At 48.5% G+C, this 27,557-nt stretch overlaps 1 protein-coding gene across 1 annotated transcript in view; it reads left to right on the top strand.

The window, feature by feature from the left end:
* The window catches only part of col6a2 (collagen, type VI, alpha 2), a 109,239-nt gene extending 101,308 nt beyond the window's left edge, over window positions 1-7,931 (top strand). Inside the window, 1 exon segment of the mRNA XM_038787119.1 lies at window positions 4,740-7,931. Within this exon segment, the coding sequence (XP_038643047.1) occupies window positions 4,740-5,347 (608 nt within the window). The 3' untranslated portion in view covers window positions 5,348-7,931.
* The last annotated feature ends 19,626 nt before the right edge of the window (window positions 7,932-27,557 follow it).

Here is a 27,557-nt window from a genome sequence, read left to right as displayed (position 1 = left end):
CGTAATGGAGCATCCCACCGGCGGGGTAAAACAGAAATGTGGCTTGGCGGGACGGAGAATCCAGCCCCCTGGGTGAGATGGGGGTGGTGGGGGGAGACATTTTAACACATTCTCACTGCCCCCCGGCCCTTCCTTCATGAGGTGAGGAGGTGGAGAAAAGTGGGCATGGTTGGGAAGTCACTGAACATTATTTTTGCTCTCCCAATGGAAGAGAAAACTAATGTTAAGTAGGATGATTCCACGGGGCCTATGTTATTCTGGATGAAATGCATTGCCACTAACTGAGTTATGAGTGGATTATGTTGGCTCTGGTATAGATATCTCAAGGGAGGACATCTGTTTCTTCCAAAACTTGGGAGACGTGTCTCAGTTTGCGAAGTAGAAATGTTTGCTTAGCTCACAAGGCAATGAAATTGGAGTCAATGCTCATTTTCCAGATGTTCCTTAAGAACCAGATGTGTTGAGTATTTCTTAAATGGTAAGAAATTGGAAAGTGTAGATGTACAAAGGGTGTCCTTGTCTATTGGTCACTGAAGTATAACGTGCAGGAAGTTATTAGGAAGGCTAATGGAATGTTGGCCTTTATCGCAAGACAATTGAGTACAGGAGTACTGAGGTCTTGCAGTGAAATCTTGTATGGAACCTTGGTTAGGCTGCACCTGGAGTACTGTGTGCAGTTTTGGTCCCCTTACCTCAGAAAGGATATAATTGCCATAGAGGGAGTGCAGTGACGGTTCACCAGACTTGTTCCGGGGATGACAGGACTGTCTTATGAGGAGAGATTGGGAAAACTGGGCCTATATTCTCTAGGAGTTTTGAAGAATGAGAGGTGATCATTGAAACTTACAAAATATTGAAAGGAATATTTAAAAGGTAGATACAAATAAGATGCTCCCTCTAGTTGGGGAGTGTGGAACCAGGGGGCATAATTTCAAAATAAGGGGGATGCCAGTTAGAACCGAGATGAGGAGAAATTTGTTTGCACAGAAGGTTGTGAATCTTTAGAATTATCTACCCCAGAGAGTCGTGGAAGCTCAATCACTGAGTATGTTTCAAGCAGATATTGATAGATTCTGATTAACAATAATGTAAAGGGTTATGGGGATAGTGTGGGTAAAAGGTATTGAAGTGTCCGATTAGGTATAATTGTATTGAATAGCAGAGCAGGCTCAATGAGCTGAGTGGCCTACTCATGTTCCTACCTCGGGCGGAATTTTCCGCTCCCGCGCGGCATCGGGAAGGCCGTTGTGAACTCGGCCGAGTTTCACGACGGCCTCGGAGCCCGCTCCTCGCACCCTATTCACCCCCCCCCCCCCTCCCAAGGGGCTAGGAGCGGTGTTCCGTAAATCTCGGCAGCCAGGCCTTGCCGCTTGCGTCAAGGCAGCGCGCCGAGAATTATGCAACAGCGGCGCCTAAGTGGTGTTAGCCGCGCATGCGCAGGTTGGCCGGCTCCAACCCGCGCATGCGCGGTTGCCGTCTTCCCCTCCGCTGCCCTGCAAGACGTGGCGGCTTGATCTTGCGGGGCGGCGGAGGGGAAAGAGTGCGTCTCTTGGAGACGCCGGCCCGACGATCGGTGGGCACCGATCGCGGGCCAGTCCCCTCCCGAGCACGGCCGTGGTGCTCACTCCCCTCTCCGCCCCCCACAAGCCACAAACGAGCCTTTGGCACCATGTTAACGACGGCAGCGACCAGGTGTGGTTGCCGCTGGCGTGAATAGGTCGTGAACGCCAGACCGCTCGGCCCATCCGGGCCGGAGAATCGCCGGTTGCCGTGAAAAACGGTGAGCGCCGATTCTCCGAGCGGGGGGGGTAGGAGAATCGCGGGGGGTGCCAGAGCAGCGTGTCGTGAGTCGCCCGGCCCTCCCGCGATTCTCCCACCCGGCGTGGGGAGCGGAGAATCGCGCTCCTCATGTTCGGCCTGTGTGGTCATTGATACCTCCCTTCCCGTTACTTAATTGTATAGATGGGAAAAAGTACAATCCGCCGGTTTTTCTTACCTGCTCAGCACCAGTATCTTAAATTATGTCGCTGAGCAAATGGCAGATATATCACCCAAAAAACTCTGAATGCTCTCGATTGGAAAACTGACCCTTTTGTGATTGGGAAGTTGCAAATGTGTCTCCATTGGTAAAGAAAGGTGAAGGAGAGAAATCGGGAAATTATAGACCTGTTAGTTTGCCATCTGATGGCGGGAAAGTTCTTGCAGGAACAACTGAGCGAAAATTTGAAGTTGATCTGAGAGAGGTGAGGCGGATTTAAAATTGGCAGCTCGTTTAAACAATCCTGAGTTTTTGAGGAAGTAATGAAAGTAGCAAGCAGCGAATGTAATTTATATGTTTATCCAGAAGGCATTCAATAAAGTTCCATAAAAGAGACAGTTAGCTATAATTAGAACACATGAAATTGATGGCAACATGTTGACCCTGGTTTGGAGTCCGTGGAAAAAAAGAGTTCATAACTGCTTCAATGTTACCTTCTTTACTCTTTCATGGGATGTGGGTGTCACTATCAAGGCCCATCCCTAATTGCCCTTCAATTGAGCGATTTACTGGACCATTTCAGGGGGCAGTTAAGAGTCAACCAGATTGCTATGGATTTGGAGTCACATGTAGACCAGACTAGGCAAGAATGTGCTTCTCTGAAGAACGTTTGTGAGCCAGATGGGTTTTAATTGTAGATTTATTAATTGAATTTAAATTCCATCAACTGCCATGGTTGGTTTTGAACCCCTGTACCTAAAGCATTAACTTGGGCTCTGGGTACGAGCCCAATGTTATTACTCCTATGCTACTCCAGTGCCTCCTCCTAAATGGGAAATAGTGTCCACAAGGACCCATGTTGGGGCCTCAACTATTCACGATATTTATTAATGACTTAGATAACACATTGAAGATGAGCTGTGCAGTATCCAATTATCATGGCAGCACGGTAGCATGGTGGTTAGCATAAATGCTTCACAGCTCCAGGGTCCCAGGTTCGGTTCCCGGCTGGGTCACTGTCTGTGCGGAGTCTGCACATCCTCCCCGTGTGTGCGTGGGTTTCCTCCGGGTGCTCCGGTTTCCTCCCACAGTCCAAAGATGTGCGGGTTAGGTGGATTGGCCATGCTAAATTGCCTATAGTGTCCTAAAAAAGTAAGGTGGGGGGGGTTGTTGGGTTACGGGTATAGGGTGGTTACATGGGTTTGAGTAGGGTGATAATGGCTCGGCACAACATCGAGGGCTGAAGGGCCTGTTCTGTGCTGTACTGTTCTATGTTCTATGTACGTCCATGCACTATCCAAACTTGCTGGCAATCAGAGAGAGGTAGCATGCTAAATAGTGTATGTCAGTGCATAACATCAAAATGAGACATTGATAGATTAAATGAGTAGACAAACATTGGCAGAAGGATGTCAGTGCAGGTAAATGTGAATTCACCTGTTCTGGAAAATGGTGCGATCCCAGTATTATTTAAGTGGTTAAAAAGCTAGGAGCAGTGAAGGTCCAGAGGGATTTAGGAGTCCACAAAGATCACTCAATAGTTGCAGTCAGATGCAATAAAAAAATCCAAAAGGCAAATGGAATGCTAGCCTAATTATAACTGCAGGGGTTGAATATGAAAGGGGTTGGCGGAGGTTTTCTCACATCTATACAAAGCCCTGGTTAGACCACATCTGGACTATTGTCTATGGTTATGGATACTGCACCTTAGCATGTATTGATCTTGGAAGCCAGTAAAGCACAGATTCACCAGAATGTTAGCAGGACCCTAGAAATAATTTATGAGGGGAGAGCACATAAACTAGACTGGAATGTAGAAGGTTTAGAGGTGATTTCATTGAGGCCAGGCAGGAATTCGGAAGGGGTTGATGGGTTTTGTACTGGTGGAGGAGTCCAGAAAAAAAGGCATAAGTCGATACTTAGAGCGAGGCCATTCAGGTGTAATATTAGGAAGCACGTCTCCACACAAAGGATGGTGGAAATTTGAAACATTCTCCCTCATAAAGCCCACTGAGGTTGCGGGTCAATTAAAAATGTGACCACTGAGTGACAGGTTTGCATTAGGCCGGGAAACGAAACCCGACCATGGTGAGCTGACAGGACGAGAATTTATTTTTGTCATAGACAGAAGCTTTGGGATGGGGGGGGGGGGGGGGGGGGGGGGGGGTGTGACATCACACATTGTACATGCTGGATTTGTCCATTTAGAAATGGAGGGTGGGATTTTCCAGGATGGTTTGCAGTGGCAGAGGTGGCCTGCCATTGGCCGACGACGGAATCTTCTGGTGCTGCTGCTGTCAATGGGGTTTCCTGTTGAATATGCCCCTTCCCACCGGGAAACCTCAAGAACGGGGGCGCCATCAGCAGGACCACAAGATCCCGCAGGCATGAACGGGCGGAAAGTTCCAGTCAGGGAAACAATTTCCTCTGGTAAGGAAACAGCATCTTAAAGTTTGAGCTGGGGCAACAAGACAGATGATCTGCTCTTTGCTCTTTGTGGGAGCTAGCTGTGTATGAATTTGGCTGCCATGATTTATGCTTCATAAATGTACTTCATTGATTGCAAAACATTTTGCTACATCCAGAGATCGTGAAAGGTGATATATCAAAGGCGTCTTTTTTCTTTCCTACCCAGTAGGGTCTAGCAGAGCTTAATTGGATTTCTTTGCTTTTCCTGTCATTTTTTTTTGCCCTGGTGAGGGAGGTAGAGGGACACAGACAAATTGAGCCCCATAAAATATATCCTTGGTATCTTTTCCAGAGCTTGCAGTGGCCCCGTGCATGCAGCGCCCAGTGGACCTGGTCTTCATGGTCGATGGCTCAGAGAGAATGGGCATCACCAACTTCCGGCACGTGCGGGATTTCATTGAGAAGGTGGCGACCACCATCCCGCTGGCCAGAAACAACAGTGATGCTACGCGGGCCCGGATCGCTGTCGTGCAATATGGCAGCGAGGATGAGCAGCAGTTGGTCTTCGGGTTCAGCAACAATGAAACCGCCATCCTCAACTCGCTGGCCACCATGAGCTACCTGGATTCATCCTCCAATGTGGGCTCCGCCATCATCTATGGCATCCGCAACCTGGTCCAGAGGCCGGGCCCAGCGTCCCAGGCTGCCCGGCGGGGAGCCGAGCTCTCCTTTGTCTTCATCACCGATGGCACCAGCGGCAACAAGAGCCTCGGTGAGGCGGTGGACTCCATGCGCAAGCACGACGTTGTGCCCACGTTGATTGCTGTGGGGCCAGATGTGGACATGGACATCCTGATGCTGATAGGGTTAGGAGAGAGGGCAGCCATCTATCGAGCTGCAGACTACTCCCAGATCCTGCATTCCAGCTTTTTTGACAGATTGTACAAGTGGATCTGTTAAAGACTTCAAATCTGCTCGTTCTCCTCTCTCCCCACTGAGAGATTCACATAAAATCGACCCAAATATCTTTCTGTTTTTAGTTTTATGTTATTCAGGAAAAGGTAAAACAAGGTGCTTCTTTTTTTAAAAAAATATATCGATTATTTTTTATCATTGTCCTTTTTCTGTGCATTTCCAGCTTGCTAGGCCACAGAAGGAAAGTCGCTTGGGTTGCCAACTCTGCCTGGACTGGTCGTCTTCATCATAGAGACCCACCCACCCTGTCTAAACTCTCACTCCATTAGTCAGGCAACATGTTGCCTCGCAGGTCGCCACCCTCCTCATCAATTGGAAAAACAGACCGATAATTCACAACACGATTGGCTGATACTTGATTGTCACTCAACCATTTATTTTTTTTCCCACCTCCAAATAGTAATGAAAGAAGTTCAAAGGTATTTCTTTTAATCACAACCAAGTTTAACATTTTTAGAATATTTTCCCTCTGGGTCACTGGAATTCAAATCTAGAGTTCTTGGAGCTTTCATGTTAATCCTGCAGGGTTGGTAACCTGACAGCTTGACAGATGATCAAACATTTCCTTTCCCTTGCGCTAAGGCCAACACTGCCTCGGCCATTTTGTTCTTGTAATGTTTTAAAAGTGGTATCGTTTCGAAGTGTGCACTGATCATTTTGTTTTTTGCGCGCCACGAAGATCAGACTTTTCTGAAGATCTGAGAAAGATAAACTTGACGCTGAGGCCAGCACCTTGGATTGAAGCTTTTCCACCCCACCACCAACAGGGGAAAAAGTGATGAAGGGCTATTGCTCCAGGAAGGCCTCAGGATCTTGCTACAAAAAGCCTGCGGATTCTAGAAATCTGAAACCCAGACAGAAAATGCTGGAAATACTCAACAGGTCAGGCAGCATCTGTGAGGAGAGAGAAACAGAGTTGATGCTTTCAGCAGATAACCGAAGAAAAAGGTCATCAACCTTAAAACGCGAAATCAGTTTTGCTCCTGACATGCTACCTGACTTGTTTTGGTGTCTTACCATCCTCCTGGCCCTGATGAACCCCTCCTCCGCCACCGGCTGACAAAACACACACATGGAACGCGCAACACCGTGTCTTTTCTCACCCCCCTAACCCCGCAAACCCTGACCAGGAAAGGAATTTGGCTGTTGGTAGTTAACATCGCCCACGCCCACTTTGCATAGGCCTCAACAGCAATGTGGCCCGGTCAAAGAAAGTTAGTAGGGTCCCCACCACTGAAATGTTTTGTGTTTAAAACCAAAAGGCGATAACCATTAACCTTCACATTAACATCGGTTTCAACTGGGGTTTACCGACCAGTTCACACCAAATGTGAGAACCCAAGTAACACCTCATTTAAGGTGCACTTAACGTTTTGTGTACATAAATTCTCTTCAGCCCCCGTCTCTGTGGGTTTGTACTTGAGCATTGACTACAGTTTTAATAAAGCTATTTGCGTAGCATGCAATCTTGTATAGTTTATTTATTCTACAATATTCTTGTTGTAGAGCAGAGTACTGTATTAGCGCTTCCATGTTACACCAGCCATCGGTTATAGCGGTCAGACCGTGGATGTAATTGCTTAGTAGGGTGGGGACTGTGCAAGTAAACTGGAAAATAATGGGAGGCGATCCCTACACTTGGCGATTGATCCGAATCCCCAAGTTTACGTTTTCAAAGGGAGGTCCAAGTAGAGGCCATTTTCCTGCATCATTGGTCATTTCTGTGGTCAGGGTGGGGGCCGGAGAAGACACGTTTCCGTCGTGCTAGCAGATAGTGGTGTTGCACAATGTGCAATACGGGGCTGGAATCACTCCAACTTTTAATATCAATCGCAAGGAACTCAAGCAAAGATTTCTTGTTTTAGTAAAGCCACTCGCAAATGTTTAAAATCTCAGGGTGTGAGCGAAAAGGGCACATCAAGTCTGCAGGGACCTGAAAGGGAATGTTAGGGTTAAAGTTCCGGCTGTGATGTCTTGCCCCTCAGGGCAGTGGTTCCACTGAAAGATTGTACTCCCAAACTGGTCTCCGCCTCAGACACTGGCATACCTCCCCACGGGGCTGCCGGTGTCTTGGCTGTTTTAATTTTCTCTCCATGCACACACAGTTGGGCGTTTGTTGCTCTGTGGCTTTGTCTTGACTCCTCTGCACTTGGCAAATGGGTTCAATCTTCATCCAACGGTCCCCACACCCTCATCCACACGTCCCATCGTCCTCTCCCAGCTCCTCCTCCGCACCCCCCCCCCCTACGGATGTGCGGTGACTGTACCAGTGTCAAAGATCATCAAGCCATGGCTCTCTCTCTTCTAGTGCTGTACTCTGCGAGGTCCTGACGGCCCTGCGGGGCTCATCTAAGGGTCACACTCTGTCACCTAGTTCCAGTGAATTTGTACCTTTCTTGTGTTGAAAACCACAAAGCTTTGTAATATATATTTCTAGTGAACGTTCATACAATGAAGTAGTCCGTGTTATCTGTTATTAAGAATGTTTTCTTTTTCCATACGGTTTGCAGCATCCAGATTTGAATCGTCTGTACCGAATACAAAAATCAATAAATGGGTTTTCCAAAAGCTTCTGCCGATCCACTTTGCATCATTTATGTACAATTTTGCATCCTGAATATTTGCTGGAATAGGCCTCGCCAAGAACACTCTGTCCAGTCCGGGTCACGACACTTGAGGAAGGATTATTGGACAATGTGCAGAGGAGATTCACAAGACTGATTCCGGGGATAAAGAACTAGAACATAGAACAGTACAGCACAGAACAGGCCCTTCGGCCCTCGATGTTGTGCCGAGCAAATGATCACCCTACTCAAGCCCACATATCCACCCTATACCCGTAACCCAACAACCCCCCCCCCCCCCCCCTGAAACCTTACTTTTTAGGACACTACGGGCAATTTAGCATGGCCAATCCACCTAACCCGCACATCTTTGGACTGTGGGAGGAAACCGGAGCACCCGGAGGAAACCCACGCACACACTGGGAGGACGTGCAGACTCCGCACAGACAGTGACCCAGCCGGGAACCAAACCTGGGACCCTGGAGCTGTGAAGCATTTATGCTAACCACCATGCTACCGTGCTGCCCGTGCTGTAGCTATGGGAATAGATTGGAGAGGTTGGTCTATTTTCCTTGGAGAATATGAGGCTGAGAGGAGACTTGATCGAGGTATTCAAGATCCTGAGGGGTATGGATGGGTAAATAGTGAGAAACTGTTGCCACTCGAGAACATCAAGAAGTAAAGGGCACAGATTCAAAATAATTGGGAAATGGAGCAAAAGTGATGTGAGAAAAAGATTTTTCACCCAGAAATGTTTGGTGTTTGAAACAAAATTCTTGAAAGAGCGGTGGAGGCAGGTTCAATCGGGGTATTTAAAAGGGAATCATCTGGAAAGAAAGAATGTATAAGGTTACGGGGATAGGACAGAGGAGTGGGGTGAGGGAGAGTGCTCTTTCAGCGAGCCAGTGCAGACCCGATGGGCTGAAAGGTCTCATTCTGCCCTGTAAAGATTCTGTGAAGAGATGACGATTATCTCGAGTTTTTCTGCCCAGGACAGGCAGCCATGTCTCGAGCTGTTCACTGCAATGAGGGCTATTTGTTTAGTTATTCGGTCAGCTGGCCTACTGTAAGTGAGTGACCCCGCACTGTGCCCCCCACGCCCGGAACAATTCCACCGTTCAATTCTACACATTGGAAGGGGCTGATCATGTAGATGCTGAGTTTGTTTTCTAGGTTGAGGAATGGCGGAGGGCACAGTCTCTGAATAAGGGGCTGATCATTTCGGACTGAGATGAGGAGAAGTTTATTCACTCAGTGTTGTGGGAGGATGCACAGAATTGGCAAACAGCCCAACAATCACTTGCTTTTATGCATTTGTGGATCACCAACAGTAGACCCAGGATGTCTCACTGGCAGATATCCAGGAGAACTGGAGGCAAAAATATTAAGGGTGATGTGACCTTGACTGCCACTGCTAAGGAACTTCTTTTCGGAGGCTGCAGGTGTCTGCCATTACCTCCCCCAATATCAGCCTGTCCACCCTGTCAGACCTCCCATCAGTTACGCTGCCTTTCTGCCCCACTGTCTGATGTTCGGTTGCAGTGTTTCCATTCGCAGGCTCTGCTAATTGTCACATTGCTGATCATCTGAGGCCCAATCTGAGCCTGTCAAAGCACCATCACAAGAAATAAGAGCAGGAACATTGAAGCTCACTTTGCCATTCAATACTATCATGGTTGATCCTGGGCTTCATCTCTATTTTCCTACCCGCTCCCCTTAATTTCCTGAGAAACCGAAAATCAGTCGATTCCCAACCTTAAATGTACTCAATGATGTAAGATGCAGAACCATCGGAGGTAGTGAATTCCAAACATTCACAACGTTTTGAATGAATAAACTTCTCGGGCGGAATTCTCCGAACCCCCGCAGGGTCGAGGAATCGCCCGGGGCCTTCGTAAATCCCGCCCCCGCCGTGGCCGGAATTCTCCGCCACCCGGGAATCGGCGGGGGCAGGGCCCACCGATTGCCGGGCGGGCCTGTGCCGTGGGGGCACTCTTTTTATTTTGCCACGGCCTCCACCATGGCGGAGGTGGAAGAGACCCCCCTATCGCGCATGCGCCGGTGGTGACGTCAACGACCGCTGACGCTCCGGCGCATGCACGGACTCGCACCGACCGGCGAAGGCCTTTTGGCCAGCCCCGACGCCGGTTGGCGTGGCACCAAAGGCCGTTGGTACCAGTCGGCGGAGCGGGAGCCCCTAAAGGTCGTGTAGGCCCGACACCGGAGTGGTTGGCGCCACTCCGCTACACCGGGTAGGGGAGAATACCGCCCCTCATCTCAGTTCTAAATGATCAGCCCCTTATCACGAGACTGAGCCTTCCACCTTTCCTCAACCCATAGAAACAATCTCTCAACATCTACATGGTCAGGCTCTTCAGAATCTTGCAGGTATTAGTGAGTTTATCTCTCATTCTTCTAAACTCCAGAAGACAGATGGACTCATTTGGGATTTGAACCTGTGATCTTGCCACACAATGAAAATCCCGAAGTGAGAATCCCCTAGACCAGCGAGCCGATGAATCCAATCTGATTTGACCCACGAAACCGCCCAAGATGTAGCAGGTAAACTCTCAGCTAAAATACTGTGGGTAGCGGGCACGGTGAATCTGGCAGGAGTCAAAATGGTGGAAACCTGCCTTCACTGCAGTGAAGCTACTGTGAAAATCCCCTATCGACCCATTCCAGAGCCTGTTTAGGTACAGAGAGGGAGAATTCAGAATGCCCAGTTCACCTAACAGCACATCTTTTGGGTCAAGGAGATGGTTGAAGAAGATGAACAATGGAAGGCAGAGGAAAGACCAAGGGGAGGGTAGCTGGACCCCGACAAACCTGCATAAGAAGCTCACAAACAGGGGGGGGCGGGGTCAAAGGGATACACATTGTTAACTGGAAAGGGATGGATAAAGGCTCCAGAAGCAACTGGTGGAGTTCTAAGTGGGGTAGGGCATCTCACAGGTGATGTGCTCAGGGGGAAGGTGGTCGAATCGAGGAACAGATTTCTTCTCGAGGCTGTGAGCCCTTTGCTCTCTGGGCTGCTAACACGCTGCACAGCCTGGTGAAGGCGGGTGGGCTGGAGAGGGTGGCATGAGTGCGCTGGGCTGATATTTAAATATGGCAGCGGGACAACAAAGGACAAAGAACAAAGAAAAGCACTGCACAGGAACAGGCCCTTCGACCCTCCAAGCCTGCGCCGATCATGCTTCCCGTCTAAGCAAATCTTCCACACTGCCTTTGAGCCCATTGGCTGAGGGCGATGGACAAATCAGCTGCCAGGTGACTTGGAGGGAACTCGCTTGTGCACAATTGATGAGGTTCCAAGCACAGAATCTGTTGCGGAATCCCACTATTCTGGTCAGTGGGACAGGTGCTGCTGGAGTCACCTGCCCCCATCTCAAAATGGGACAATTCGCCCCAGTGAGCAAACTCTTTCCCATGACTAGTGGGCTGCCCGGTAGCACAGTGGTTATCATTGTTGCTTCACAGCTCCAAGGTCCCGGGTTCGATTCCCACTTGAGTCACTTTCTGTGCGGAGTCTGTACGTTCTCCCCGTATCTGCGTGGGTTTCCTCCCGCAAATGGTTAGCACTGCTGCCTATGGCACTGAGGATCTGGATTCGATCCCGGCCCCGGGTCACTGTCTGTGTGGAGTTTGCACATTCTCCCCGTGTCTGCATAGGTTTCACCCCAACAACACAAAGATGGGCAGGTTAGGAGATTGGTCACACTAAATTGCCCCTTAATTGGAAAAAAATAACTGCGTACATTAAATTTTAAAAAGATTAATTCTAGTAGAGAACCAGATGCTGAGAACTCCAGGACTAAAGGTGATCCCAAGAAAGAGGAGTCCAAATCTAATGGTAAGAACAGTGATGAAGATTCAGATGAGAGTTCTGAATCCAATTTGAGTTCTGATTATGAAGCAATGATAAACAACTGCTACCAAATAGACCTGTTGCTAACTGATCACTAATGGTCTTGAACAAATGGCAAGTAATTCATCCAAAGCCAGAAAAGAAGACAGCAAGTTGGAAGAAGAAAGTGAATTTGACTTTCCTGAAAGTAATTTGTTGCAGCCTCTTGTGATAAACTCATTACCATTCACTTGAAGTGCAAATATTCCCCAGAGCATGTTTGTTTTGAAGGTAAATGTACATAGTAGCATGGCATCAACTATTCAGGACGAGGACAGCAATGATGACATCAAGCAAACAGCTGATTGACCCACATCATAGAATTTACAGTGCAGAAGGAGGCCATTCGGCCCATCGAGTCTGCACTGGCTCTTTCGAAAGAGCACCCTACCCAAGGTCAACACCTCCACCCTATCCCCATAACCCAGTAACCCCACCCAACACTAAGGGCAATTTTGGACACTAAGGGCAATTTAGCATAGCCAATCCACCTAACCTGCACATCTTTGGACTGTGGGAGGAAACCGGAGCACCCGGAGGAAACCCACGCACACACGGGGAGAATGTGCAGACTCCGCACAGATAGTGACCCAAGCCGGGAATCGAACCTGGGACCCTGGAGCTGTGAAGCAATTGTGCTAACCGCTATGCTACCGTGCTGCCCTAAAACATCATTTTAAAAGCCCACAGTGCCTCTTCAAGTTAAAGGAAGGAAAAAGCAAAGGAGCTGATATATTTAGTGATCATTTTCTTTTGAAAATGAAGAGGAAGGTGGATGAAGAACCACATCTGTTAATAAAAAAAAGTAAGTTCATGGAATCAATAATGTGCTATCCTCTAATTCTGAAATTAAAGAAGAACAGTTGATGTAGAAGAAAACAAAGAACAAAGAAAAGTACAGCACAGGAACAGGCCCTTCGGCCCTCCAAGCCTGTGCCGACCATGCTGCTCGACTAAACTACAATCTTCTCCACTTCCTGGGTCCGTATCCCTCTATTCCCATCCTATTCATGTATTCATCTGGAAAGCACAAATTGTATAGTCTGTATTACTAAATGGAGATAAAAGCTGTGATTACGATGACTCAAATGAAGAGGTAAAAGCTGGAAAACAAAGAACGGGGCATATAAAGCCAACCAACTCTTTGGGGATTAAACCCTCAGCTGTACTTGTGACTGAAATAAGAAAGTGAAGGAAAAGAGAGAATGTAAAGCTGGAGGGGTTAAGACTGTTTATTGATTAAGAATGAAGCCAATATTTCCCTCAGCATTAACAGTACTGCTTATAGTTTGGCTGCAGAAGGTCCTCGAGGTTTGAATAAAGATTCATTGGAGAATCAGAAAAGACTGGCTGCATTATATGAGAGACGAAAGAGACAAAAATGCAGAAGAAACTCTTTCAAGGCGTCCTCTCCAATTTGGGCTCCGAAGCCCAACAAAAGGAAGCACATTGTCTGTGACTTTGAAGGAGAGAGTGAACACAAGACACTGTTTGAAGATATTAGAGGGAGTTCTAAAACTAAAGATGCAAAACCTATCAGCAGAAGAAGAACAGAGAGAAGACCGAATAAAGATACAGAAAGAATTTAGAGAGTTGTAGGGAAACACAGTCAGCTGGGTTCCTGGCGCTGTGAGACAGCAGTGCTAACCATTGTGCCACTGTGTCACTCCGCATCCATTAACCTCAATTCATGCCATTAATTCATTTATTTTGTGCTGAATACTATGTGCATTTAAGCAAAGAGCCATTAATTTTATCTTTCAACAATATTTTCCCTCTTTGATCCTTTTTTCTCCTGGGTTTTTTTTATATAGTACATACTCATAATGACTCTGGTTGCTTAGGAATCCCTCGAACCATGGTCTGTATCAGGTGGTCAGTCCTTCAACAGATCTCCCAGCGTGACTTTGAAATGGCTGACCAGACCACTCTACTGATTACAGCAACAATGCCCTTCTGGATTGTGTCTTTAAACATGGTCCAACCCTGGGACTTGGCATGTAAGCTAATTCCTTAAATGGTAAACCTGAATGGTTTATTTTAATAGGAGCTTCATCAAACTCTTCGGTCAGAATGCATCACCGTAGCTCCATTTTCTCCCCACCATGAGACAAACTCTGGCCAAAGGACTCCACCCACAACCAGCTTCCATTCATTAACATGAAAGAAATAAAAGTGCGCTGACATGATTGAAAATTATTAATATAATACAATTTAAATGGTGCATTAGCTTACACTGGTGGGTTGGAGTCCCACACAAAAGTTACAACTGATAATCCAGGGCAGTACTGAGGGAGTGCTGCACTGTTGGAGATGCTGTGTTTCAGATGAGACATTGAACAAAGGTCTAATTTCTCCTGTTATTGAATGTAAAAGATCTCATGGCACTGTTTAATGAAGCAGAGGGGGGAGTTATCCCACGTGACCGGACCAAGATTTATCCCTCGGCCAACATCAAAAACATAGATGAACTACTGATTGGTGGGAGCTGTGCACAGGTTGGCTGCGGTGTGAATCCTGAAGATGTGGAGGAGGCAGGTTCACATGAAGCATCCCAAAGGAAAAATGTGCAGGGTTATGGGGAGAAGGTGGGAGAATGACACAAAGTGAATTGCTTGCTCAGAGAGCTGGTGCGGACATGACCTGCTTCCGTGCTGTAACAAAACTGTGAGAGCAACAGTGACTACACCACAAAACAAAAGTATATAATTGGCTGTAAGGAATTTTGGATACCCTAGGGTGTTGAATGCCATGATATAAATGTAAGTCACCTCCCTCCTCCCATACCTTGATTGTCACAAAGATCTATCCTTAGCCACCGCCTCCTCCTTGGTGAAGAAGAGGGTCAAAGGTTATCGGAGGGAAGGTGGAATCTGGACTTATGGACACAATCAGATCAGCCATGATATTAAATGGTGGAGCAGGCTCAAATGGGTCAAAGGGATTACTGCTGCTCCTAATTTGTTTGTTTATTCTTAACAATAAAAGTCTATAATGGGTCAATTATCTTCATATATAAAAAAAACCTTTGATAATTGGTGAATTTGTCTGTCTTGGAATGGCAAACTATGCCATTGGACCACTATTTGCAGTTTATATTTTATCTCCTGGCACCAGCCCAGCGTTGCCAGTGAGCACTGCCATTTTCAGACAATTGCAACTCTACTGGGGCAGCACGGTAGCATAGTGGTTAGCATAAATGCTTCACAGCTCCAGGGTCCCAGGTTCGATTCCGGCTTGGGTCGCTGTCTGTGCGGAGTCTGCACGTCCTCCCCGTGTGTGCGTGGGTTTCCTCCGGGTGCTCCGGTTTCCTCCCACAGTCCAAAGATGTGCGGGTTAGGTGGATTGGCCATGCTAAATTGCCCGTAGTGTCCTAAAAAAGTAAGGTGGGGGGGGGGTTTGTTGGGTTTCGGGTATAGGGTGGATACGTGGGTTTGAGTAGGGTGATCATTGCTCGGCACAACATCGAGAGCCGAAGGGCCTGTTCTGTGCTGTACTGTTCTATGTTCTATGTACTTGCATCAGGTGTTAGTTTAATATTGGTCCTTGTGTCTGCGAAACATATTGCATAAATCTTAAAATCAACAGATGGAGGAGGCTTTAATCTATCAGCACGACTTAGATCAAAACCAGTTACATGGCTTGAAAGGTCAATGTCTGACCCACCCATAGAATCCCAACAGTGCAGAAGGAGGCCATTGGGCCCATCGAATCTGTACCGACCCTCTGAAAGAGTACATTGCCTAGGCCCACTCCCTCACCCTAAGCTGGATTCTCCGCCCCGCCGCGCCACTTTTCAGCCTCAACCCGCCGGCGGGATTCTCCGTTATGCCGGCTGGTCAATGGGGTTTCCCATTGTGGGGCAGCCCCACGCTTTCGGGAAACCCCCGGGCGCCGGCAAATCGGAGAATCCAGCCGGCGGAGAATTCCGCCCAACCCTGTAACCCTACCTAATCTGCACATCTTTGGACAATAAGGGGCAATTTAACATGGCCAATCCATCTAACCTGCACACCTTTGGACTGTGGGAGGAAACTGGAGCACCAGGAGGAAACCCATGCAGAAAGGGAGAATATGCAAACTCCACACAGTCACCCAAGGCTGGAACTGAATCTGGGCCCCTGGCACTGTAAGGCTAACCCCACTGTGCCACTCCACGCAGAAACCACAAATTGGATTCAATTTGAATTTGAATTGGATTTGGGGGCAAACAATAAAATGGATCAAGGATTACCACTCTGCACGTTTGCTTTGTAACTTTAATGATGGGACAAAATAAAAGTTGTCCATGTGATTTCCATTGCCCCCCATGCCTTGTCATTCCTAGTCAATTTCAACAGCAGTGTTGAGTGAGTGCCACTTTGTCACATTACATGGTGTAAACTGGCCAGTGTTGGAGACACAGTGGGGACGCTGAGGATACAGCTGAATCAATTTTCCATAGACCCCCGCGACTTCTTCGAGCAGGTGCGGGCCGACACCTCAAGTATGTGGACCTGAGCCGAGGGAGAGGCTGGGCGAGTAACTGGGAAGCACCAGTTTAAGGAGACCAGGGAGTTGAACAGTGGCAAGTTTCGGTGCTCTGCTGCTGTCAGTGTCTGGGAGCCGTGAAAATACAAGTGAAGCAACCAATGGCCTGGTAGAGATAGCCAAATGTCTGGGTGCAGTTGTGATGTTAGTGAGGCTAAAGCAGCACCTTTCTGACACCGAGCTCAGTGCTATTTCTCTTATTAAATCCCACTTGTTAAAACGAACAACTTGACCATACGGGGAAATCGACCTCAGTCTGAAGTTTCATTTGTCCGGTTGCGTTTGGCTGGAAACTTCCTCGTTGTGTTTTGCAGAAGTGGTTATCAGCTGGATTGTGTCTGCCTGGCAGTGTGTCTGCTGCTGGGTGTGGTCTTATTTTAAAGTTCTAAGTTAATGTTCCACTCCTCGCCTCGTGCTAGTGGAAGTGGCAGCAAGGACTCTACTCCTCTGGTGCCCTCGAATCAAAGTGCGGAAGCCCATCGTGCCCGTACCAGATACCACTTGTCCCACTAGCCTTATCTTCCTCGCCCTCTGTACCAGTGGGGGACAACCTGCGGCCCAGGCATCACATGCGGCCCATCTGGGCTCTGAGTGCGGCCCACGAGACATTTTATTGACCAATGCCCCAGCGCAGGGTTGTCACATTCCGGTCAGCCCACTTTGGGAAGGATGTGAAGATCCTCGTGAGGGTGCAGAGGATTTCATAAGGAAGTTGGATGGTCACTTGGCGGGGCGTAAGCTTGCAGAGCGATGCGGCTAAAATGGGAAATTCAACTGACTGGGCTGCTCTATAGAGAGCCAGAATGGAACTGATAAGCTGAATGGCCTCGTTGAGTGCCGTAATGACTCTAAACTTCCTTCTGAATGTTACTGCTGAATGGCTTCCACCAAAGGTCCAGGCCGTGCTTCCCAGGTCAGACCAACAGCAGGCACTGGATTCTAGATATTTCTACACTGGGTTACTAACTACATTAACCAACTGATATCTAATTGTGGCCAGTTAAATTGCACTGCCTGCTGAATGTTTCATGTTTAGTTCGAAATTCATATTCTGCCTCTGATTAAAGATAGGCCTTGCTAATGGATAACCCAAGGTGACAGGAATTATTTCAGGGAACATCAGAAACCAGGGGCGGGATTCTCCGATCCCCCGCCAGGTCAGAGAATCGCTGGCGGCCAGCGTGAATCCCGCCCCCGCTGTCTCCCGAAGTCTCCGGCACCAGAGATTCGGTGGGGGCGGGAATCGCGCCTGTCGGCTGGCCCCCCTCCGGCGATTCTCCGGCCCACGATAGGCTGAAGTCCCGCCGCTGTCATGCCGGTCCCGCCGGCGGGAATCAAACCACCTACCTTACCGGCGGGACCAGGCGGCGCGGGCAGGCTCCGGGGTCCTGGGGAGGGCGCGGGGCGATTTGGCCCCGGGGGGTGCCCCCACGTGGCCTGGCCCGCGATCGGGGCCCACCGATCGGCAGGTGGGCCTGTGCCATGGGGGCACTCTTTCCCTTCCGCGTTCGCCATAGTCTTCACGATGGCGGACGCAAAAGTGGGGATGACATCAGTAGCCACTGACGCTCCGGCGCATGCGCGGACTTCCGCCGGCCGGCGAAGTCCCTTCGGCCCCGGCTGGCGTGGCACCAAAGGTCTTTCCCGCTGGTCGGCGGAACGCCAACCACTCCGGCATGGGCCTAGCCCCTCAAGGTTAGGTCTTGGCCCCTAAAGGTGCGGAGAAATCCGCACCTTTGGGGCGGCCCAAAGCCGGAGTGGTTCACGCCACTCCATCCCGGCGGGGACCCCTGCCACGCCGGGTAGGGGAGAATCCCGGCCCAGGAGTCAACCACTAGCCCAGTTCACTGTCATTTTAATCACTCCATCCTCAATTAAATCAACTATCATTGTGGTCACCTAAAGGTCTGTCATGGATCAGTGTGTAGCTCCCTTACCTCTCAGGTCAGTATGCTGCTACTCCCAGGATTTGAGCACATGATCCAGACTGACAGTCCCAATACCAGAACAGAGGCAGGACTGAGGGAGTGCTAGAGAGAACTATGGGAGGGCTGAACAGGACGGAGGAAGGTGACTGTGTGTGTGGAGTTTGCACTTTCTCCCTGTGTCTGTATGGGTTTCCTCCGGGTGTTCCAGTTTCCTCCCACTGTTCAAAGATGTGCGGGTTAGGTTAATTGGCCATGTTAAATTGGCCCTTAGTGTTCAAAAGGTTAGATAGTGTTACTGGGTTACAGGATTGGGGTAGAGGCATGTGCTTGGGAAGGGTTGAATGGTTAGCAGGGTGACTGAACAATCAGCAAGGAAATACCGAGGGGGATGAATACATAAGAATATAAGAACTAGAAGCTGGAGTCGACTATTCAGCCCCTCGAGCCCGCTCCGCCATTCAATACCATGTCATAGCTGATCTCCCCTCGGCCTCAATTACACTTAACTTGCCCATTCTCCATAACCTTTCAACCCATTCCTAATTAACAGTCTGTCTATGTCCTCCTTAAATTTACTCAACGTTCCTGCACCCATCCCAATCTGGGGGAATGAATTCTACAGATTCATGACCCTTTGAAAGAAGTAAATGGAGCCTCCCATTATTTTGAAACTGAAATTCAAGCCGACAATGCTATTTTAGTTCCTGGCTTACTATAATTTTTTTGATTTTGCACACATTTCTTCCTGGGCCCCAACCATTGGGTTGTGAACACACAAGAAATGGTTTTCTCCAGTTTCCCAGTCAAGTGGCCACTGTGAGCATTGACAAGAACCATGTTATTACGTATCTGAGCCTAGCCTAGCACTGTCCTCTCTTCCTCCCCACACCCCCCCCCCCCCCCAAAGCCCCCCCCCCCCCCCCCGCAAAGCCCACGACAGAACCTCCAGCAAAAGAGTCAAAGGTTATCATGCGTAGGCGGGAATATGGAGTTGGGAGCACGGTCAGGTCAAATGAGATCTTATTGAATGGTGGAGCAGGCTCGATGGGCAAAACGGCCTATTCGTGCTCCTAATCATTACAATGTAAGTCGTGGGACAGCAAACGTTATTGGCTTTTGTCTTCCCTCAGCTGAGGCACACAGAGATCAAATATGATGGTCCTTTCATTGGCCCAAGGCCAGCTAAGCAAACTCAGCCTGGTGTTGGAACCTGGTACCGACCCAGCTTATAATACTCAGCTATGCAGCCATATCCATCATCCGAAAGGACCGTTATATCTGAAGAGATCTCCACTGCTGCTTCGTATCATTCATCATTTTGAATTTGCAGGACGTCTCCTGCAATCTTGTCAGGCACAAAGATTCTCAGTTACTGAAAATGTCGGTCTCATTCAATACAAGAATGTTATTCCAAATCTTGATAAATCACTCGTTTGTCAAAGAACAAAGAACACAGGACAGCACAGGAACAGGCCCTTCGGCCCTGCAAGCCTGTACCGGTCATGATACCAACCTTAGCCAAACCCTCAGGACTTCCTCGTGCTGTATCCCTCGATACCAATCGTATCCATGTATTTGCCGAGATGCCTTATGAAGGCGGTAAATATATCTGCTTCCACAACCTCCCCTGGCTGCGCGTTCCAGCACTCACCACCCTCTGTGTAAAAAAAAAACTGTCTCACTCATTTCCTCTCAATTTTGCCCCATGGACTTTAAATCTATGCTCCCTAGTGACTGACCCCTCCACTATTCAGCCACTCCGCATAGGTAACACCTTCCAGACCAGGCAACATCCTGGTAAACCTCCTCTGCACCCTCTCCAAAGCCTCCACATCCTTCTGGTAGTGTGGCGACCGGAATTGTGCGCAATATTCCAAGTGCAGCCTTATCAAGGTTCTATACAACTGTAGCATGACTTGCCAGTTTTTATACTCGATGCCCCATCCAATGCATTCCATATACTTTCTTGACTATGTTGTCCTGTCCACTTGTGTTGCCACTTTCAAAGATCTGTGGACCTGTATGCCTAGATCTCTCTGACTTTCTATATTCCAAAGAGTTTTGCCATTTACTGTATATTTCCCTCTCTGTTAGACCTACCAAAATGCATTCCCTCACATTTGGCCGGATTAAACTCCCATTTGCCATTTCTCTATCCAAGTCTCCAACCTATCTATTTCCTGCTGTATCCCCTGATAATCCTCAACATTACCTGCCAGTCCACCAACCTTGGTGTCATCCGTAAACTTACTAATCAGACCAGCTACCTTTCCCTCCAAATCGTTTATGTATACCACAGAGACCCCAGCACTGATCATAGTCACAACCTTCCATTCAGAAAAACATCCTTCTACTGCTATCCTCTGCCTTCTGGGACCAAGCAAGTTCTGTATCCACCTTGCCACCTCACCTCTGATCCTGTATGACTTCACCTTTTGTACCAGTCTGCTATGAGGCACCTTGCCAAAGGCTTTACTAAAGTCCATGTAAAAAACATCCACTATATCTTCCAATGTTCAGCTGCCAATCCTGCCCTTCCTTTAACCATGTTTCTGTGATAGCCACAACATCATAGTTCCAAGTACCAATCGTGCTTTAAATGCATCTGCCTTACCTGCTATACTTCTGGTTAGTGCATTTTATTCAGTTCCCAGGCACCACAATACACAATATAAAGCCATAGAAGAGGTAGCATCCGTGAGGAAATTCACTTTTGCAGACAGACTACTGAAGCTGGGCTCATTCTCCTTGGAGCAGAGAATGTTAGGGGAGATTTGATTTAAAAGTTCAAAATTCCGAAGGATCTTCATCACGGAGACAGGGGAGAAGCCGTTTGCACTGGCAGGAGGGTCAATAGGTCTACAATAATTGACAAAAGAACGAGGTGGAAGGTGTGGGGATAAAAATAGAAAATGTCGGAATTACTCAGCAAGTCGGGCAACACCTGTAACGGGAGAAAAAAAATAAATGTTTCAGGTTGATCTTTCATTGGAATAGGAAATTCTTTTTATTCAAAGAGTTGTTGTGATCTGGAATACATTGGGCGGGATTCTCTCAGCCCATGCCGTTTCGGAGAATCGCCGGGCCGGACGTGATTTGTGCAACGCTGCTCTGACGGTCTGCCGATTCTCCGGTGACCGGAGAATCGGCGCCATTGGCGCCAGGGCAGTCGGCGCGGCGCCGGTCAGGGCCACTCTCCGCGGCCCTCCCCCCTAGCGATTCTCCGCCCAGGATGGGCCAAGTGGCCGCCAAGAAAGCCCAAGTCCCGCCGGCGCCATTCACATCTGGTCTTACCCAGCGGGACCTCGCCGTTCATCCTGTCGGAGGCGGCCTGGTGGGGGCAGGGGGGGTCTAACCCCAGGGGGGCCTCCACCGTGACCTGGCCCATAATCGGGGCCTACCAAATGGCGGGCTGGCCTTTCCTGGTGGGGGCCTGTTTTACTCTGCGCCGGCCCCTGTAGCCCTATGCCATGTTGTGTCGGGTCCAACGCGGAGAAGGAAGCTGCCACGCATGCGTGCATTCGCGCCGGTCGCAGCGCACAAGCGCAGGCCCGCAGCACGCGTTTGAGGCCGGTATCGGCAGCTGGAGCGGCATGGGTCGCTCCAGTGCCGTGCTGGCTTCCTATAGGGCAGAGGATCGCTAAACTTAGCAGTCCGATGACGCCGGTGTTAAACTCTCCAGTTTTTACAATGGCGTCAACACTCCGCCCTCAGAAGGGAGAATCCCGCCCCATGTCTAAAAGGGTGATAGAAGTAGATTCAATAGGAACCTTCAACAGGAAATCAGGAACTTACTTGAAAAGAAAGATGCGCAGGGCTATGGGGAAAAGCAGGGCATGGGGATGAATTGGATAGCTCTTTTCAAGAGCCAGCACGGGAATGATGGGCCAAATGGCCTCCTCTGTCCCCTTTAAATTCAATAATTCTCAGTGTTGGAAGAGTAGATCAGATTGTAAATACTACACCATTTCTCTGAAGCAATATTTCAGGAATCTGGGGGCAGGAGGAGGCCATTCGGCCTTCAATCCTGCTCTACTATTCAATAAGATTATGACTAATCTGGTGTTGTCTCAACTCCACATTCCAGTCTGCCCCTCCATATGAAAAGTCTCTCCAACTCTGCCTTGAATATGTTCAATGATCCTTCCTCCATTGCTCGCTGGGGAGAGAATTCCTCTGAGGGAAAACAAATTCTCTGTATGAAAAGAGAGATTTCTCATTCTTACACTGTGCCCATGAGTTCCAGTTCCTGCCACAAGTGGAAATATCCTCCGGGCATCCATCCTGTCAAGTTCCCTCAAGATCTTACATGTTTCAAAATGATCACTTCTAATTCTTCTAAACTTCAATGAGTCTTCTTCTTAACGGACAGTCCTTCGGGGCTGAGAGCAACTTGCTTCCACATTTAAGAGTGCGTTCTCGGGTGTCAAAGGAGTCCAATGCATGAGCTGCAATCTCTGTCGCAAGTGGGGCAGACGACATGTGGCCAAGCGGGTTGGTAGGGTGCCCAGGTTGCTATGTGCTCCTTTCGCTGTCGATGCTGGCCATCAGCTAGTGCTCGGTGATAAATTGTTCAACAGGTGTAGGCCCATTGTACATTATGTTAGAATATGACACTTTACGACACAGACATTAATGAGTGAGAATGTTACAATCAAATGTTGACGCCGGCGTAAACACCAGAGTGGTGTACGCCGGCATCAACTGGCCTCCTGGCCCAGCAATTCAGCGGTCTTCAGGGGGCCGTTATGGTGCCGGAGTGCTGCGCGCTGCTCCGGCGCCGAAAGGTGGCCTTGCATGGCCAGTGCGGGTCCACGCATGCACGTATTGTCTGTCGCCGTGCCAGGGCATGCGGGTGGTTGCCGTCTCCGCGTCGGTGCCGCATTACACGGCGGTGACCTACAGCGGGCCGGCGCGGAAGTAGGTAGGCCCCCTCCAGATCGCAGGCGCCCGCCGATCGGAAGCCCCCGACCGCGGGCCTGGACCCCATGGAGGCCCCCCCCCTTTGTTAGGACCCCCCACTAGGACATCCACCACGGCTGCGCGTCCGAGCTCCCGCCGGGTGGTACCAGGTTGGAACCACGCCAGCGGGACTCGGCGGAACTCGGTGGGAGTTTGGCTGGTCGACCACTACGGAGAATCGCCGCGGGGGCCTCTTTCAGCGGCCTCCAACCGGCGCCACAGTGACCACGCGGGTGCAATTGGCATCGATTCTCCGGTCGCCAGAGAATCGCGTCCCGGCGTCGGAGCAGCGTGGCGGGAATTTCCTGCGCCCCTGACCCAGCGAGGGCTCAGAGAATCCCGCCTCATATTGGGATTAGAGTTGAAGATTCTCATGGAGCTGAGGTCCAATGTCCAACTATCTTCCAACTTCTCCTGTTTATAATGTGAGGAGTTGATTTGATTTGTTTTGTGTTTTATTGAAACGTCAGTACAAAATGACATTAATATCTCATTGTTTAAACCTATTATTATCCTGGGAAGTCATATAGTGGAACATTAAAGATTCACTATTTCTGGTAAATTAAGCTGTAGCAATTCAATTGGCAACTTGGACTGTTGTTTGGTTTCTATGTTCTGCTCCAATTTTAATTGTTACCATGGAAGTATATTCCTTCTTAAGAGATTGTCAAGGAGGATTATAAGGGGCACAGGGTGATGGAAATGCAGATTGCAAACAGCAACAAGGGAAATTAAAGAAGGGTTTAAACAAGCCTGTTGCAGTAATAGAAATGAAAAAAAAATGAAAATCGCTTATTGTCACGAGTAGGCTTCAAATGAAGTTACTGTGAAAAGCCCCTAGTCGCCACATTCCGGCGCCTGTTCGGGGAGGCTGGTACGGGAATTGAACCGTGCTGCTGGCCTGCCTTGGTCTGCTTTAAAAGCCAGTGATTTTTACTGTTTACTCAACCCCAGTGGCCTGATCACTTGTTTCATGCAATCCATTAGTTGTTGAATTAATATTTCTGTAAAGAGTTGCTGTGTTATTTAGAAATAATATAAAACCAGCAGCGGTGCCAGTGAAGGTTCATACGAACAACAGGCAGGAGTATGCCATTCAGCCCCTCAAGGCTATTCCATTATTTAATAAGATTATGGCTGATCTGAAAATAACCTCAAATTTGCTTCCCCCCACCCCGATAACGTATCACACTCCCCACCCCCTTACAAACCTCTGCCTGAAAAATATGATTGGTAACATTTAAAGGCTCCTGCTTTTGGAGTAAGGGATCCCAGAAATGCTTGGTTGAGTGCCAAGATCACGAGACCATAAGACATAGGAGCAGAATTTAGCCACTTGGCCCATCGAGTCTGCTCCGTCATTCAATCATGGCTGATATTTTTCTCAGAAAGTAAATGACTTCTCTCATCAGCAGCCGAGCTTTTTTCAATCACTTTGGGCTGCCATCTCATGACTAATGAACAAATGTGGAGATCAATGCATAATCTGTATGTATCGTGGGAATATATTAAAGTTATAACCGTAAGATAGACCATTCTGCAAATTCCATGTTGGAATTTACTCTCCGCAGCATATAGCCGCAATCATATTTAACCGACTTGAGCCCCCTATTCTGTTCATCCACATATCGAATCTAATCTTGAATTCAACCGCCTCACAACTCTTTCAGACAGCTTTCTCCTGCCCTCCCTTCGAAATCACAATACACTCAATCTTGCAGCAATGATCCCTCATTCCAGGCGCCTGAAGTCCTAGAAGCAGTCAGCTTAATCTTAAAGACTTCTTTCATACCTCCCCTGAATCTGGCTTGTTCGAACAAAATAACTCCACTTTGCCCAGTCGCTCTTTTAAAGGCGTACTTCCTCATTCAGTTCCCAGTGCTTAAAGCATTCGCTTGTAAAATGAGCAGTTGTTTATATCGGCCTAGTTTCAAAGTTACCTGTAGTAGCATCTTAAGTGCTCCATTCATTTCAGGCAGAAACAGCTGCTGTTAAAGTGTACCTGACACTTTAATAAATTGCTATCTTCCTTTTTCACACTGTCTCTTTATTTCAGTTCAACTGATAACGTACCAAAATAAATTAAGTGGATTTGGTGAATTAGATTTGAAATTTAACCTGTTTGTTCAATGGTTTCCTTGTTGAAAAATTTCCTGTCACTCAAAGCTAGTTGACGGCGGTAATTGTCTCAATTAATATTTTTCCAACTAAATTTAGAGGGGAATGTTAAAAATAAGGAGAAATAACATCCCTTTAACCGGGGGACATTAACTGCAGCCCATTTGTGGTGAGTAAGATGTCCACCCCGGGCCAGGCTGTGAACAATTAAGTGTGACCCGGATTAGGAAAAGGAGCAATGTCGCTGAGCAACTCGTGGTTCCAAACAATTGGAATAGCAGAATGCCGGCAGAGTGAGTCAGTGACCATTCCCTATTTCCAGCACTTGAACTGCAGATATCTGGAGAGCCATAGAGAGTTACAGCATATAAAAGGATCTTCAGCCTATTATGTCTGCGTCGGTCAAAAACAACCATCTATGGGCAGCACGGTGGCCTAGTGGTTAGCACAACCGCCTCACAGCGCTGAGGTCCCAGGTTCAATCCCGGCTCTGGGTCACTGTCCGTGTGGAGTTTGCAAATTCTCCCCGTGTCTGCGTGGGTTTCGCCCCCACAACCCAAAATTGTGCAGAGTAGGTGGATTGGCCATGCTAAATTGCCCCTTAATAGAAAAAATAATTGGGTAACCTAAATTTATTTTTAAAAAAACAACCACCTAACTATTCTAATCCCATTTTCCAGCTCTTAGCCCATAGCCCTTAACTTCTTAAATGCTATGAGGGTATCTGCCTCTACCACCCTTTCAGGCAGCGAGTTCCAGACTCCCACCACCCTCTGGGTGAAAAAGCTTTTCCTCATATCCCCTTTAAACCACCTTCCCCTGGTCACTGATCCCTCCACCAAGGGGGAAACGTTTCTTCCTGTCTACTCTCGAGGTTGAGCACACAAGACAGAGTTTGAGTTGGTTTCTATGTGGAGGCTGCCCACATTACCACACTAGCCCATTACGCCAACTCTTCAGTGTAACAGGCGATGTGTTGAGCAGGCTGGGTCGATGTGGACTGCACTTGATGCAGTGAAGCGAGAGACAGACCTCCAACACTTGATAAGATGCAACACGATTTTATTTAACGTCTTAACTATTATACATGTTCAACTATGGGTTGACACTATGCTGACTTGACTGGAGACCTAGTACTAGCTTGACCAGGTGTTTGCACTGACTAGCTCACGAAATCTGACTGTCTCAGTGGCTGGATCCAGAGAGCGCGGGAAACCTGGTGCCCTCTGGATTTATAGTGGTAGTGTCCTGTCTGGTGATTGGCTGCTCTGTTCTGTGTGCTTACTGGTCATCCTGTGTGTCAATCACTGCCTGTCTGCACTCCATTATATACATAGATGTATATTATGACATCTCCCCCCCTTTTCTTTTTCCAGTTAATAAATATTAAGGTGCGTGTGGATGTGTAAATGTGTGTGACTATATCCAGAATGTGCTAAAATGAACTTATATACATAGGAAGGTGTCGCTAGTGCAGATATAGGGCAGATAAAACGGTAAAACAATATTTATAAAGGTCAAGACGATGAGGTAACAAAATTGTGCGAACGTTCAGTCTATAAGTTTAGTCTCTGTGGCGTGTGACGAATTCTGGTTGACCGCCCCAAGGGTGGATCAGGGGCCACCTGCACTTGGATAGGTGGGACCGCCGCCACTGCGGTGGTCGCAGGGGTCGGCAGGATTGCTGGTAGATCGGTGGCCTCGTGGTCGGGCACATCCGGAGGAAGCATTGTGTGAGATGGGACATCACAGTTGGGTGGCAGGCGTGGAACTCTGCGCAGCGCCCGCCTGTTGCTTCGTAGGAAGGAGCCATCAGCCATGCGGACGAGGAACGATCTCGGGGCCACTTGCTTGACCACCACAGCTGTGGCGGACCAGCCGCCGTCATGGCAACTGTACACGAACACGATCAGTTGGGACCAGCTCGGGGAGATCCATGGCATGAGCGTCGAATGCTGATTTCTGTTGGGCCCGCGACTGCTGCATCTTTTGTACGACCGGGAAGTTGTCAAGGTCTGGAACATGGCTGGCTGGAACCGTGGTTCGCAGAGTGCGATTCATGAGCATCGGCGCTGGAGACAACCCAGTGGACAGCAGGGTTGCCCTGTATGCCAGCAGTGCCAGGTTGAAGTCAGAGCCTGAGTCTGCAGCCTTGCAGAGCAATCTCTTGACGATATGAACCC

This window comes from Scyliorhinus canicula, chromosome 2, assembly GCF_902713615.1.
Source record: "Scyliorhinus canicula chromosome 2, sScyCan1.1, whole genome shotgun sequence".
NCBI classification, from domain to species: Eukaryota; Metazoa; Chordata; class Chondrichthyes; order Carcharhiniformes; family Scyliorhinidae; genus Scyliorhinus; species Scyliorhinus canicula.
This window is presented reverse-complemented; position numbering and strand designations above follow the sequence as displayed.